At 37.2% G+C, this 14317-nt stretch overlaps 1 protein-coding gene across 3 annotated transcripts in view; it reads right to left on the bottom strand.

Moving 5' to 3' along the window:
• ITGA8 (integrin subunit alpha 8) overlaps positions 1-14317 on the bottom strand; it is a 215194-nt gene that overhangs the window by 77096 nt on the left and 123781 nt on the right. For all 3 annotated transcript variants that reach the window (XM_033208788.1, XM_033208786.1, XM_033208789.1), the window contains exons 22-23: positions 12645-12724; positions 7029-7109 (exon numbers count right to left, since the gene is read on the bottom strand). In XM_033208788.1, coding sequence (XP_033064679.1) covers positions 7029-7109; positions 12645-12724 — 161 coding nt within the window. The remainder of the gene's footprint in view (positions 1-7028; positions 7110-12644; positions 12725-14317) is intronic.

Here is a 14317-nt window from a genome sequence, read left to right on the forward strand (position 1 = left end):
CAATTTTTAAATTTATTTTGGAATTAAGAAACAGTTTCAACTTATTTTTGGCTAGAAAAACTAAGATACACTAAGCCTAAAGAAGGAGACAAAAGTTCATATACATTAATTATAAGCTTTGAAAAGATGTAAAAATAAGATAGTAAAAAATAATACTTGTGTTTTTTTCTCTGATTTTTAAAAATAGCAATTTTCTCATCGAAAAAGATAAGAGAATGAAATTAGAAGTCAACAAAAATAAAACATCTAGATTAGCTCCAAATATCTGTAAACCAAACAAGTCACTTCCAGTGAGTCAACTCATGACTAAGGAAGGAGTCACAAAGAAAACTAGACAATATTTTAAGCTGAGTTATAACAAAAAACCCAACATATCAACATTTTGGTATGCTGCTAAATTTATACCTCTAAATGCGTATATACAAAAAAAGTCTCCAGTCAAACATAAAATTTCTGCGTAGAAGAACTAGAAATGGGAGAGAAAGTCAAATCCAAAGAAAGCACGAGAAAGGATAACAAGAAAAACTGAAACCAATAAAATAGAAAAAAAAGAAAAAATAAAGAAAACAAAGAAAAATTAATAAAACAAAAAAAGGATTCTTTGAAAAGATCACTAAACTCTAGCCAGACTGATCAGAAAATGTTAAAAAAAAAAAGAAAGAAAAAAGGAGAAGATATAAACTACCCATTTCAATAATGATGGAGAAGACATCACTAGAAATCCCACAGCTATTAAAAGGGCAGTGAGAGAATATTATGAACAACATTATGTCAATACATGTAACAACTTACATGAAATAGACAAATTCCTTTAATGAGAAACTGCTATAGCCCATTCAAATAGAAATATATATTATAAATAACCTTATGTCTAAGAATGAAGTTGACTTGTTCAAAACCTTCCTACAAAAAAATCCCCACAAAACCCTCCAGACTCAGAAGTCTTCATTGAATTTTACCAAATATTTGAGGAATAAATAATACCAACTCTACATGAATTACTCCAGAAAATAAAGCAGATGAAGGAATACTTACAAATCATTTTATGGAGCTAGCTCTCACCTGACACCCAAATTAGCAAAAGATATTGTGAGAAAGGAAAACTACAGATCAGTACTTCTTAGGAACATAGATGTAAAAGTCACTAATAAAATTTTAGCAAGTCGAATCCCAGAATATCTAAAAAGGATAATCATCAAGACTAAATGTGTTTCTTCTCCAGAATGCAAGTTTGGTTTAAAATTCAAAACCAAAAATTAATCAGTTCACCACTTTAATGGATAAAAAAGGAAAACAATTTAACCATCTTCATATACACAGAAAAAACATTTGAAAAAACTGAACATACATTCATGTTAAAAATTCTCAAGAAAAGTAGAAATAAGAGAGAACATCCTCAACTTGATCAAGGGTGTCTACAAAATCCCTGCAGTTGGCATCAAACTTGATAGTAAAAGGCTGAATGGTGTTCTTATAAAATTGAACAAGGCAAGGATATCTCTTTTTACCACTTCTATTGATCGTGCACTGATTTTCCTAGTCTATGCTATAAGGGAAGAAAAAAAAAAGAAAGGCATAACTATGTAACAAATAATGTAATCTTGTCCAAGAAGAGGTCTGGCCTTGGCCCTCAGCTTCTGGGGGGTAATGCCTAAGCTCTTGGAATTGTATGCCTGTTAGGAATAGCTTTGCTTGCCTGGGGCCTTGAATAACAATAGATATCCCAACAATATGATTTAGAGTGGGGGTTGTTCATACCAGAAAGACCAACAATGTGATATAGAGTGGCAGCTTTGGTCACATCATGTCAATCAACTTGGAGACTAAGATCAATTATATGGGCAGATGATCAATCACATGGGCAGATGATCAATCAATCATGCCTATGTCGTAGAACCGCAGTAAAAACTCTGACCACTGAGGCTTGGGTGAGCTTCCCTGGTAGGTGATACTCCATGCATATTGTCACATGTCAATAGCAGAAAAGTAACATCCCTTAACTCTGCAGGGGAGAACCATGGAAGCCCTGTGTTTGGTCCTTTTCCAGATTCCACAGTATGTATTTCTTCCCTTGACTGATTTTAATGTCTCTTCTCTCTGTAATAATCTCTGTAAGTGTAATAGCTTTCAATGAGTTCTGCATACTTCTACTGAATTTTTGACACTGAGGGTGGTTTTGGGAATCACCTGAATTTGCAGTTAAAATGCAAATGATCTTGTGTGGGGACTGTCCCCTCTAACTTTATAATTGGATAAACTTTTGCATATGCAGATGGGAAAATAAGAAAAAAGTCTTTATTTGCAGACAACATAATTTTATAGAAGATACTAGGAAATATGCAAACAAAAAGCTACTAGAATTTACAAATGAATTTGTCAAAATCTCAGGATACATTCCTATATTTCAAGCCTTATTATATAGATTAGAAAGATAGATGTACATACATACATACATACATACATACATCAATAGAAGAGAATAGCAAATCCAGAAATAGACTCTCACATATAATAATGGATTTTCAACAAAGGTGCCAAAGTAATTCAGTGGGGGTAAAAATGGTCTTTTCAATAAATGGCATTAGGTATTCATGTGTAAAAGTGCGCCAGGTACAGTGGCTCATGCCTGTAATCCTAGCATTTTGGGAGGCTGAGGCACGAAGATTGCTTGAGGCCAGGAATTCAAGACCAGAGTGGGCAATATAGTGGGAGCTCATCTCCACAAAACTTTTAAACATTAACTTGGCATGGTGGTGCATGCCTGCAGTCCCAGCTGCTTGGAAGGCTGCAGTGGGAGGATCACTTGAACCCAGGAGTTGGAGGCTGCAGTGAGCTTTGATTGCACCACTGCACTCCAGCCTGGGAGATAGAGTGAGACACCTTGTCTCAAAAAAAAAAAAAAAAAAAAAAAAAAAAGACCCTGGGCCCTCACCTCACACCACATACAACAATTAGCTTATAATTATAGCTCCAAGTGTAAAACCTGAAATCATACAACTCCTAGAAGAAAATACAGGTGAAAATCTTTGTGACTTTGGAACAGCATTATTTCAAATTAGGACACAAAGAACACAAACCATTAAAAAATTAATCAACTGGATTTCATCAAACTTTTGCTCCTTAAACATCGCTATTAAGGAAATATAAATCCAAACTGTATACTGGGAGAAAATAATCACAGGACACATATTTGGTAAATGGCTTTGTATCCAGAATATACAAAGAACTTCTACAACTCAATAATAAGGAGACAGAAAACCCAATAAATGGGTAAAAGATTTGAAGGGACACTTCACCAAAAATGAGATATTGATGGCAAATAAGCACTGAAAATTTGCCCAATGTAGCTAGTCATTAAGTAAATGAAAACTAAAAACTAAAACTCAGCAGTACACTATAAGCTTACTAGAATGACTAAATACAAACCAACATAAAGCACATGCTGGCAAAAATACAAACCAACATAAAGCACATGCTGGCAAAAATGGTGCATGACTACAACTCTCATGCATGACTGATGGGAGTGAATAATGGAAACAGTATAGCCTTTCTGGAAAACAGTTGCACAGTTTCCTGTAAAGATACACTTATCATACAACTCAGTAATTACATTTGTGAAAGCAAATAGTCCAACAAAGATCTGCACATGAATACTTATAGCAGCTTTATTCTTTGTAGCTCAAACTGGAGACAACTCAAATGTTCACGAATGAGTGAATGAATGAACAATTCACTGGACGTCCATCCATACAATGGAATACTTCTCAGCAGGAAAGAGAAACCATCATAGCAAAGACTTGGAACCAACCGAAATGCCCATCAATGATAGACTGGATAAAGAAAATGTGGCACATATACACCATGGAATACTATGTAGTCATAAAAAAAGGATTTCATGTCTTTTGCAGGGACATGGATGAAGCTGGAAACCATCATTCTTAGCAAACTAACACAGGAACAGAAAACCAAACACCACATGTTCTCACTCCTAAGTGGGAGTTGAACAATGAGAACACATGCACATAGGGAAGGGAACATCACAGAGCGGGGCCTGTCAGAGGGTGGAGAGTTAGGAGAACGTTAGGAGAAATACCTAATGTAGATGACGGGTTGACGAGTGCAGCAAGCCATTATGGCACGTGTATACCTACGTAACAAACCTGCACATTCTGCACATGTATCCCAGAACTTAAAGTATAATAATAAAAAAAGTATATATATATATATAAAGAAATTGTCTACTGATACATCCAAGAACATAGATGTTTCTCAAGTGCATTAGGTTAGGTGAAAGAAACCAGCATCATTCTCAATGACTTACATGACATTATAGATGGAAAAAGGCAAAACTATAGTGACAGAAAATAGGCCAAGGTTGCCAGGGTCTCGGGGTGGGGAAGGGTTGATTATAAAGTAGTCCAAAAGAACTATGTGGAGTGATGGTACTGTTCTACATTGTATGTTCTTTTGATGTCATAACTTCTTCAACTAGACACCTAAAAAGGATGAATTTTACTTTATGTAATTTATTTTCCCATAAATCTGACTTTTCAAAAACCCCACAAACTCCATAAACTGTTGAAAGATACTGGCAATCTTTGTAACTGATAAAGGATTAGTGCCTAAACTCTAGAATAGAAAAGAATTTCTGTACACTAATGAGAAAAAGTCAACTCTTTTAGTAGAACTATGTGCAAAAAAGGCTGGGTGTGGTGGCTCATGCCTGTAATCCCAGCACTTTGGGAGACCAAGGCAGGTGGATCACCTGAGGTCCAGAGTTCGAGACCAGCCTGGCCAACATGGCGAAACCCCATCTCTACTAAAAATATGTAACACCAAACTCTTTTTGGTATTGGGTACCAGGGGACTACAAGTTAAAGTAAGGTACCATTTCTGATCCACCATTCTGGCTCAAAAACCTGATCATGTTGAGAGTTAGCTGACAGTGTGGGGAAACGGAAACTTTACCCACTTCTTACAGGAGTGTAATTTGGCATAAGCATTTTGAAAAAGACTTTGGTATTATGTCATAAAGTTAAATAGCGCCTATTCTCTCATCCTGAATTTCCACTTCTAAGCATATCGTCTGCTGACATTCTTCTCCATGTGTACTGGAAGATATGTACAAAAAACAATTGCAAAAAGGTAAATAATGAAAGCCTTGCATTTTCATTAAGAGTAGAATAGATAAATAAATTATGGTATATTTTTTCCAGGCACGGTGGCTCAGGCCTATAATCATCCTAGCACTTTGGGAGGCTGAGGCGGGCAGATTCACCTGAAGGCAGGAGTTCGAGACCAGCCTGGTCAACATGGTGAAACCCTGTCTCTACTAACAATACAAAAATTAGTCAAGCATGGTGCATGCCTGTAATCCCAGCTACTGAGGAGGCTGAGGCCCAAGAATCACTTGAATCCAAGAGGTGGAGGTTGCAGTGAGCCAAGATCAGCCTGGGTGACAGAGTGAGGCCCAGTCTCAAAATAAAGTAAAATAAGATAAACTATGATATAGTTTTACAATGTAACACTCAGGCAGTTGACATGAATGACTTACAGGCATGTGCACTAAAATGAATCTCAAAAACATTGGTTTGAATGGAAAAAAGTCAGAAACATACATAGAATATGATTTTATGTAGATAAGTTTCAAAAAACAATATCCCAGGCAGGATAGATAGCATGATCATTTCAAAGCATGAGCTCTGGAGACAGTTGCCTATATTTACATTTTGGCATTTTCTAGTTTAACCTTCAACTCCTTGGGCCACAATTCCCTCACCTATACAAGGAGAATACTAGTTCATTTTAAGATGGGCTAACTTGGAGTAGCACCCAGAAAGGAACGGTACATGTTAGACATTGCTATTATTCTCTAATCCGATAGGGGGCGCCCCAGCGGCACCAGGACAGCAGGGCAGGACCCATGGCAGCACTGGCTCTGCCTGAAGAAATACCAGCTGTCATCACGGAAGCTTGTAAACCACCGTGGAAAAGGAAGGAAACCAGGATTCTGGAACCCCAGTGACAACTTGGTCCAAAATACCAGTTGACATTTTTAGCCAAATCCGTGATTGTTCTGAAAAACCAGAATCATCAGAAAAAAAAAAAAAAATCAACGAAGTCCAACTTCATTCAAGATAAGAACTACACACAACCCATTTCTGATTTCTTTTTTCCCCAGGCATGGATTTTGCAGCTGGTTGTCATTTCCTTGACCCTTTTCCCCCTGTCTCTCAATTGATTGCTTATTGGCACCTTCCTTAAAGAATAGGACCAAAGAAAGAAGATATAAAATATAGATCCAATCGACCCTTGCATCTGAGAGTAAGTCATTTATTAAACTCCAGATGTGGCGTGGTAAGGCTAAAATGTCATTATGCTAAAATAATTATTGGAGAATTGAGACTTTTTTTCAGGGAATCACATGGTTGTCTATTTTATCTGGCTTCTTATCAACTGGTTTTTATAGTTTGATTACTACACTGTCAATTTGGGGAATAAAGTGATTTCTTCCTTTTTTTTTTTTTGTTTGAGACGGAGTTTCACTCTTGTCACCTAGGCTGAAGTGGCTCACTGCAATCTCTGCCTCCCGGGTTCAAGTGATTCTCCTGCCTCAGCCCCCTGATTAGCTGGGATTACGGGTACCCACAACCACGCTTGGCTAATTTTTGTATTTTTAGGAGAGACAGGGTTTCACGATGTTGGCTAGGCTGGTCTCAAACTCCTAATCTCAGGTGATCTGCTCACTTCGGCCTCCCAAAGTGCTGGGATAACAGTCATGAGCCACCACACCCGGCATAAAGTGATTTCTTGTTTTAATATTCTTGGAGTTAATTATTATTTAGGGTTTACTCTGCTTTCAAATGGAAAGCTAATAACAATCAGTAGAAAAGAGTGAAAATTAATATCCAAAATGAACTGTGATCTCTAATGCATCAGGAAAATTCCACATCATTTTCACTAGTATTTTATCTTAATCCTACATACAGAAGGCTATATACTATTACAATGCGTTGCTTACTACTTACCCTCTTATTTCCACCTGCGTTACAGCAGTGATGTTGATTTGCAGGCTCACAAAATTGCTGTCTGGATTGTCCTTGTTGGAACTAAAACACAGGGACATGTGATTTAAATCTATCTGCTCAGATGTATTATTACAATATATGATCATAAACATTCTGTATATGACAGGAGCAACATACATTACTAACCTGATCATTCAGGAAACAAGTGTATTCATTCTCCAAAATCGTAACCATTTTTACAGAGAAATGCTAAGATCTTTGAGGATCAATAGTAATGTAACAATTGTCTATGAAGAGACACTTTATCTGGAAATACAATAGATATCTGGAGACACTAACACTTCTTTTTTTTTTTTTTGAGATGGAGTCTCCCTCTGTTGCCAGGCTGGAGTGCAGTGGCTCAGTCTCAGCTCACTGCAACCTCTGACTCCCCAGTTCAAGCGATTCTCCTACCTCAGCCTCCCAGGTAGCTGGAACTACAGGCATATGCCACTACGCCCAGTTAATTTTTGTATTTGTAGTAGAGACGGGGTTTCACCATGTTGGCCAGGGTGGTCTCAATCTCTCTACCTCATGATCCGCCTACCTCAGCCTCCCAAAGTGCTGGGATTACAGGCGCGATCCACCATGCCTGGCCAAAACTAACACTTTTTAAAATGGCTAAACCAAAAAGGTATTGAACTGAGTTCATTTTGCAACTTCTACCTTGGACAAATTCCTTAACAACTCTGTGCATATCATGTTCATTGCCCATTAAATAGGAAGTGACAGCACAGCCAACTCCTGATTTTCCTTGCTAATAAAGAGAAGAGCTGGCATGAATAATGCAGAGAAATACATAATCAAAACAGCATTTGTGTTTGGCTCTGGGATGCATCATACCATACATTGGCTTGGCAGCAATTTTATCTTCCTTACGGGTTATTTCTTAAGTTAGTATTAAAATAAGCATATATTCACTGCATACTCACCAGATAACTAGGACAAGGAGTTGGAGGGTATTTTAAAAGACCGGTTTAAATTACACACTTTTCATTACCCACAATGCCCTGAATATAGACCGAAGGAAGTTGGGCAGTTCGTAAACAGGCAATTAGGAGATGACATGGATATTTACAAAATGCATTAAGAGTGTCTAGATAGAAGGTGTGTGTTTAACAATACTTCTTTGAACAGTGGCAAAATTATTTTTTAAGTTTGCTGGGGTTTTTTCTCTCCAGCAAATATAATTAGATATGAAACAACTTTTAAAAATGCATGGGTTTCAAAATGCATGTGCTATGAGGAAAATAAAACATACTTCACAAAGAGTCTCAACCAGTAACTGGGTTTTGAAGGCAGCTTCCATCTGCATTTTATAATCCTAATTATGCTTTTACTGAAGTCACTAAAAACTTAGGCAGCTTTTAGCAAACCGAGACACAGCCACATCATCACTAACAGGTCATGTTTATACTCAGGTGTTGTTAGGAAGAGAAGGCGTCCTCTTTTTTTGTCATCAAATCTCACTCTGATTCGATGGACAAGCTCTAGCACCAAGAGGATGGTAATGGGATAGGTTCTGACTAGCTTTTGAAGCTTTCCAAATGTGAAAGCTGGAAAGGATATGATAAAATTCTGCTTTCAAAGCAGGAGGAGGCAGAATTGTTCCCATGATGCTTTTGAAAAGTCCTGGCCGATTGTGTATACTGATAAGACAACTTAAACTGCAACCACACATAAAAGATATAAACAGGCAAATGTCAGGCTCATTTCCTGGAATGGAGCATCGCCACTAAACCCGTGACTGAGCTTAAGGGACTTGTTCCAGAGGCTGAACCCCAGTTTCCAGGCCATTTTATTAAGATCACATCTGGGGAGGATCAGTCAACTAAAAAAATGTCTGTGTGTGTTTTTAAGGCAGTATTCTGAATTCTAACCACTAAGAAGTAATTAAGTAATTTTACTTATTGTAGACTTTATGGTTCCAAATATATTATGAGTAATTCTTTAGTTTGGAAATTTAAATATATTTGTGCCACAGATTAACCAGACTTTTTTCTATTTCTAGTTCACTACTGCTTGGCAGCTGTGGAAATTAGAATTATGAAAAAACAAAGTTTCATATAAGTTATTGCATAATTCTATTGTATTTTCTTCCCAAGTGGTTTAAATAACACACTTCCCATTACCCACAATACCGTGAATATGTAAATAGACATTGAACATTGAAATCATCCTTGAAAACAAGTCTAACACTAGGCTTTTAGAGGCTGTTTTGAAATGCGGCAAGAACAGCAGCAGACTCTGAGTCCAGACCTTCTGGTCGGCTAATCAAAATCATCTTTTGTCACACAGACTTGCCATGACACTCGCTACTGCATACCAGTGGTGTCAGCAAAATCTCCTGGTAAGAAAGGAACCAGTCTTGATAAATAACTTGGATGCTTCCTTGACCTCTTTCCTGAAAGGAAAGCTCCCTCACTAATACCACTGCTACATCCAAACAAGCCATCCATCACCGCCATGGAAGCTGAACTATTTAAACTGTTGGTGCTGGTTCTACACAAGGAATGATGAATTTCCTCTCTACAACTGCACCCTATGTTATATACTATGGATAGACTTGTTTTTCACGTTATTACTCAGATGCTATTTTCTTTTTCCTTACTATTTCCTATTTCCTATATTCTAACATTCCCTCTATGCTTTCTGCGGTCTTTGGAATGTCAGCAAAGATAACACAGTATTCATCTCACCATTACTAAGGAAGCAACTCTGAGATGGTTACCAAGACCTGTTTGTATGTGGCAATTGCAATCTGAGACCTGTTGGACACAGGGAGGAAAATGTTTATGTCATGTAGAGTGAGGGCATGGAGAGATCGCTTAATGCAAATATTTGGTAACAGGAAATACTTTAAGTTTATTAACATATAAAGCCCATTTCTCTCTTGACTTCTATTTGTGGAAAAGGGATTCATTAAATGCAGGTCATGGCAGTCAATATATGCCTGTAAGAGTTTAGACTTCAGAACATTTGGTTTAATTTATTTTTGGTTTAAACACATTTAAACCAAATGCAAAACCATCCATCTACATACTTATTTACAGCTTTGGAGTCAGCCAGCAAACCATGCAGATAAATGCTTAGCTCTCAAATACCCTAGTAACTGAATTTTTACAGTGTGTTACTCAAACACTGTATTCTTTTTTTTTTTTTAAGATGGGGTCTCACTCTTATCACCCAGGCTGGAGTGCAGTGGCGCAATCTTGACTCACTGCAACCTCCTCCTCCTGGGTTCGAGCGATTCCCCAGCCTCAGCCTCCAGAGAAGCTGGGACTACAGGCTTGCCCCTGTACTTTAATTAGAGAAAAGGTTTCACCATGTTGGCTAGGCTGGTCTCGAACTCCTGACCTCAAGTGATCCATCTGCCTTGGACTCCCAAAATGCTGGGATTATAGACGTGATCCACCGTGCCCGGCCTCAAACACTGTATTCTTGCTTTTATACCTATAATGTATGTTTTGGGAATTTAATGCTATATGTATATTTCAATTCTTTCTGCATTTCTGCATTTTTATATTTTTTTAGGGTAATGTTAAAATAGTCATGAGTAGAAATGGAATGTAATCAGTCATGACCCTTTGTTTTAGATGAAGGGGAATGTTAAGAATGTGGTCATTTCTATTTTACAGCAAATTCGACACTTCATTACTGAATTCATTATTTAAATGATGATCTACAGGATGGACTTGGCGAAGGCCTCTAGAACACTACCTAGTGTCTTTTGCTTCTTAGATGAACTACTAATTGCATCCATCCTCTTTGGTAACTTCAACCAAGAGTGAGGAGGAAATATCAATGAATTTGCTTTGTACCAGACTTCCTTTCTATACAAAGGTTGTGTATTTTATGAGAGATGTATCTTTCCCCAGGTGACACAAAGCTTCATGTCAGTGGAGGATCAATGGCGCAGACAATGATGGAGAGGAATAGAAACTTCAGGTTACTGTCTGGAGGGATGGTGGTACTTTGCCAAGACATGTTTTCTGTTTTTTTTGTTTCTGTTTTTGTTGCATTTTCTTAAGATACTTAGAAATATCAACAGAAGATTTCCAAAGTAAAAATATTTAGGGCTTCCTAAACCTTTAATATATTTTTATAGATACAAAGAAATAATTTAACATGCTTTTGGTAAAATGAAGGAATATTATGGAAGAGTTCATTCCATCTATACCCCATCACTAAATTTTACCTAGTTTTAAAAAACCCAAAATTCAGCAGAAAATGTCTAAGTTAAATTCAAGAAAGATTTCATTAAGGTCAGAAATGAACACCTAAGGTAAGTTGAGAAAACCTTCCTCCCTAGAAATCTATCACAAAGTTTGGGGTGGGAGAGTAATTTGTGACATGGGTTGTGGATTTTACAAATCTGTTACATTCTTACAGACTTTATATATTTTTTAAAAATCTTAAGCCTTTTGCTGAAGTAGTTATTTAAAAAGTAATCCATTGCATGGAGTCATTATTCTAAAAGTTATCACACCCTAATGATACTTCTTGCAAGATATTAAGATAAACTTAGAAATTAACCATCTTGCACACTAGTGTTTGAGACTCAAATTGTAGATACTGACTTCATATTCATTTAATAGAGTAAGGGTTCAACATGCCAGGCATGGTATAAATAAATACAGAAGGCTTGCATGTCCTGTTTATATCAGTGTTTTTCAAACTTTTAAAGCTGCAGACCACAAAAAATATTTACATCTCACTAGACATCTTACTACACATATTTATACTTATTGAAAGGAACATTTCATAAGCTGTACTAGTATATACTATACTATATTATATTATATTGTATGTTACTTTCCATTCAATTTCCTTTTAATATGGGTCTAGAGCCATTCAACTGATTCCATCACCCAGTTAATGGGTTTAAGTTCACAGCTGGAAGCCCCAGTCCAAATGCCACATTACTTTCTTCAGGTCTTCTTTTTCACAAAATATTACTTTCAGCCACGAAGGAGCAAACAGAATAGGTGGTAAGAAGGTGAAGTCACAGTTGAATTCTCAAACAGTGTCAGCCTTAGAAAAGAGAGGCAGCTACCTATATGGCTAGGCTTATCATTGCTAGAGAAGGGTTTGCCCTCAAAATAGAGTATCTCACCTGCATCCTGCCACAGTGCTCACAGGTAAGCCATCAGAGATTCATTCATTCTTGGAAATTGAAGAGATTTCAGGATTGCCAATGCAAAATCTATGCTTTTTTGCACAGATTTTGTTCTCAGGGACTAGCTGATGCCCAGCTGAGAGCATGGAGTTAGGGTGGGGAAAGGCATGCGCTTCGGAATGAGGAAAAGTGGAAGTAAAGCAGGTGGGAGGGTGCCCAGGACAAAATTTTGCTATCTCATAACTTGGTCTATATAATTTAATCTCTTTTTCAAAACCCCTAAAATGTTGAAATTACTGAAATAATTGAGGAAAACAAAGAATAAATGAGCTGTGAAAGTCTGGGTTCTAATTTCAGATGAGCTTTTAAGGCCAAGGACCTTGACAGGTGGCATCATTTCACTGTAGATCTCTTTTCTGTTGAGTGCTGTCAATAATACAGGCAGGTAAAGGTCTAACCTTCTGATTTGGAGATCGAAGTTAATGCTCATGTTTGTTTTCTCGAGACGTGGAACTGCAAATCGGAGGCCCAGGGAATACTAAAAAATAAAATAAAATCACACAGGACACAAAGTTATTACATGAGAGTAGCTTGTACACAACATCAAAATATTTTGTTAATTCATTACTGCAAAACCCCACCCTGGATCACTGTAACTCTCTCCTTTGTTCTGCTTCTAACCCAGGTGGCTGAGAGCCGAGAGAAGTCATGCAATGAACTGCAGGCCCCAGAAGATTCAGGTTACAGTATAGATTGGTTCTCTTTCTCCATTTAGTTGTGTATTGCCTCTTCTCCTGCCACCTTTTTGTGTGTTAAATTGAAAATAATCCAAATACACGAGAAGACACTGATTGATTGATTGATTGATTGACTGAGACAGGGTCTCGCTCCATCACCCAGGCTGGAGTGCAGTAGTGTGAGCATGGCTCACTGCAGCCTCAACTTCTGGGCTCGAGTGATCCTCCTTCCTTAGCCTCCCAAGTAGCAAGGGCTACAGGTGCACACCACCACACCTGGTTAACTTTTTTGTTATTTGTAGAGACAGAGTCTAGTCTGGTCTTGAACTCCTGATTTCACACAGTCCTCCTGCCTTGGCCTCCCAAAGTGCTGGGATTACAAGCATGAACCATCACACCTGGCCAGAAATTGACTTAGAAAACTATGATGCTTCTATTTAACGGACATTTATGTAGTCATTGAAATTATAGCTGTGAAGTCAATGCAACAATATGGAAAATGCTTCTAATGTAATAACGATTAACAATGAATGAAGGTTACAATGTTTATGTGCAATGCTCCTCAGCTATGGTTTTAAAAGTCTACAAATTACAAAATTCTTCTACAGTACAGGAGCGTGGATGTATTATAGGAAAATGTTTCAGAATAATATGTTCTAGTTGAGGTTACAGTTATACGGATTATTTTTTCCTTTTAAATTTTTCCAAATTTTTAAAACTGCTTTTATTATTTTCATAACCTGTAAATAGATAAAAACATGGGGAAAATAAATTCAATGGTGATATAAATAAGGAAGTAAAAATAATAGTTAACACATCTGTAATATTGTGTTACTTACTCTTCCAAGCACTGTACTATGCCTTACACACGTGATCTCATGTAATCCCAAAAAGCACTCTGGGGTAGGGGCTGTTGTTGCTGACATTATACAATTGAGCAGCAACCTGAGGATTAGAGAGATGAAGTACCTTGCTCCAGGTGCAGTGCAAATAAACCACAGAGCTAGAATTTAAATCCCTGCAAGCTAACTTTCAAATCTGTTGTCACAGCCACTATAGTATCAGAATCAAACCATTAACAAAAACTCACATTCACATGAATCACTAATAATTTGAACTAATAATAAATCATCTCTTTTGTCATAAATCAGTAGCACCAGTTCACCAGCCTTTGCCGAATGTGCTTCAAATCACGTACCGTCCTAATGGCTTTACATTTGTCATATCATTCATTGCTCCAAACACTCCTATAGGTATGTATTTTCTCATTTCAGTGTGACTTGCTCAAAATATCACAGTTGATAAAAGGTATAGCCCGTAATGAAACCCAGTTGTGTCTTAATTATAAGGCATTATGCCCCAGCAAGAATTATTTTATTTATTTTATTTATTTA

The sequence above is a fragment of the Trachypithecus francoisi genome, unplaced genomic scaffold, assembly GCF_009764315.1.
Source record: "Trachypithecus francoisi isolate TF-2019V2 unplaced genomic scaffold, Tfra_2.0 Lachesis_group9, whole genome shotgun sequence".
NCBI lineage: Eukaryota > Metazoa > Chordata > Mammalia > Primates > Cercopithecidae > Trachypithecus > Trachypithecus francoisi.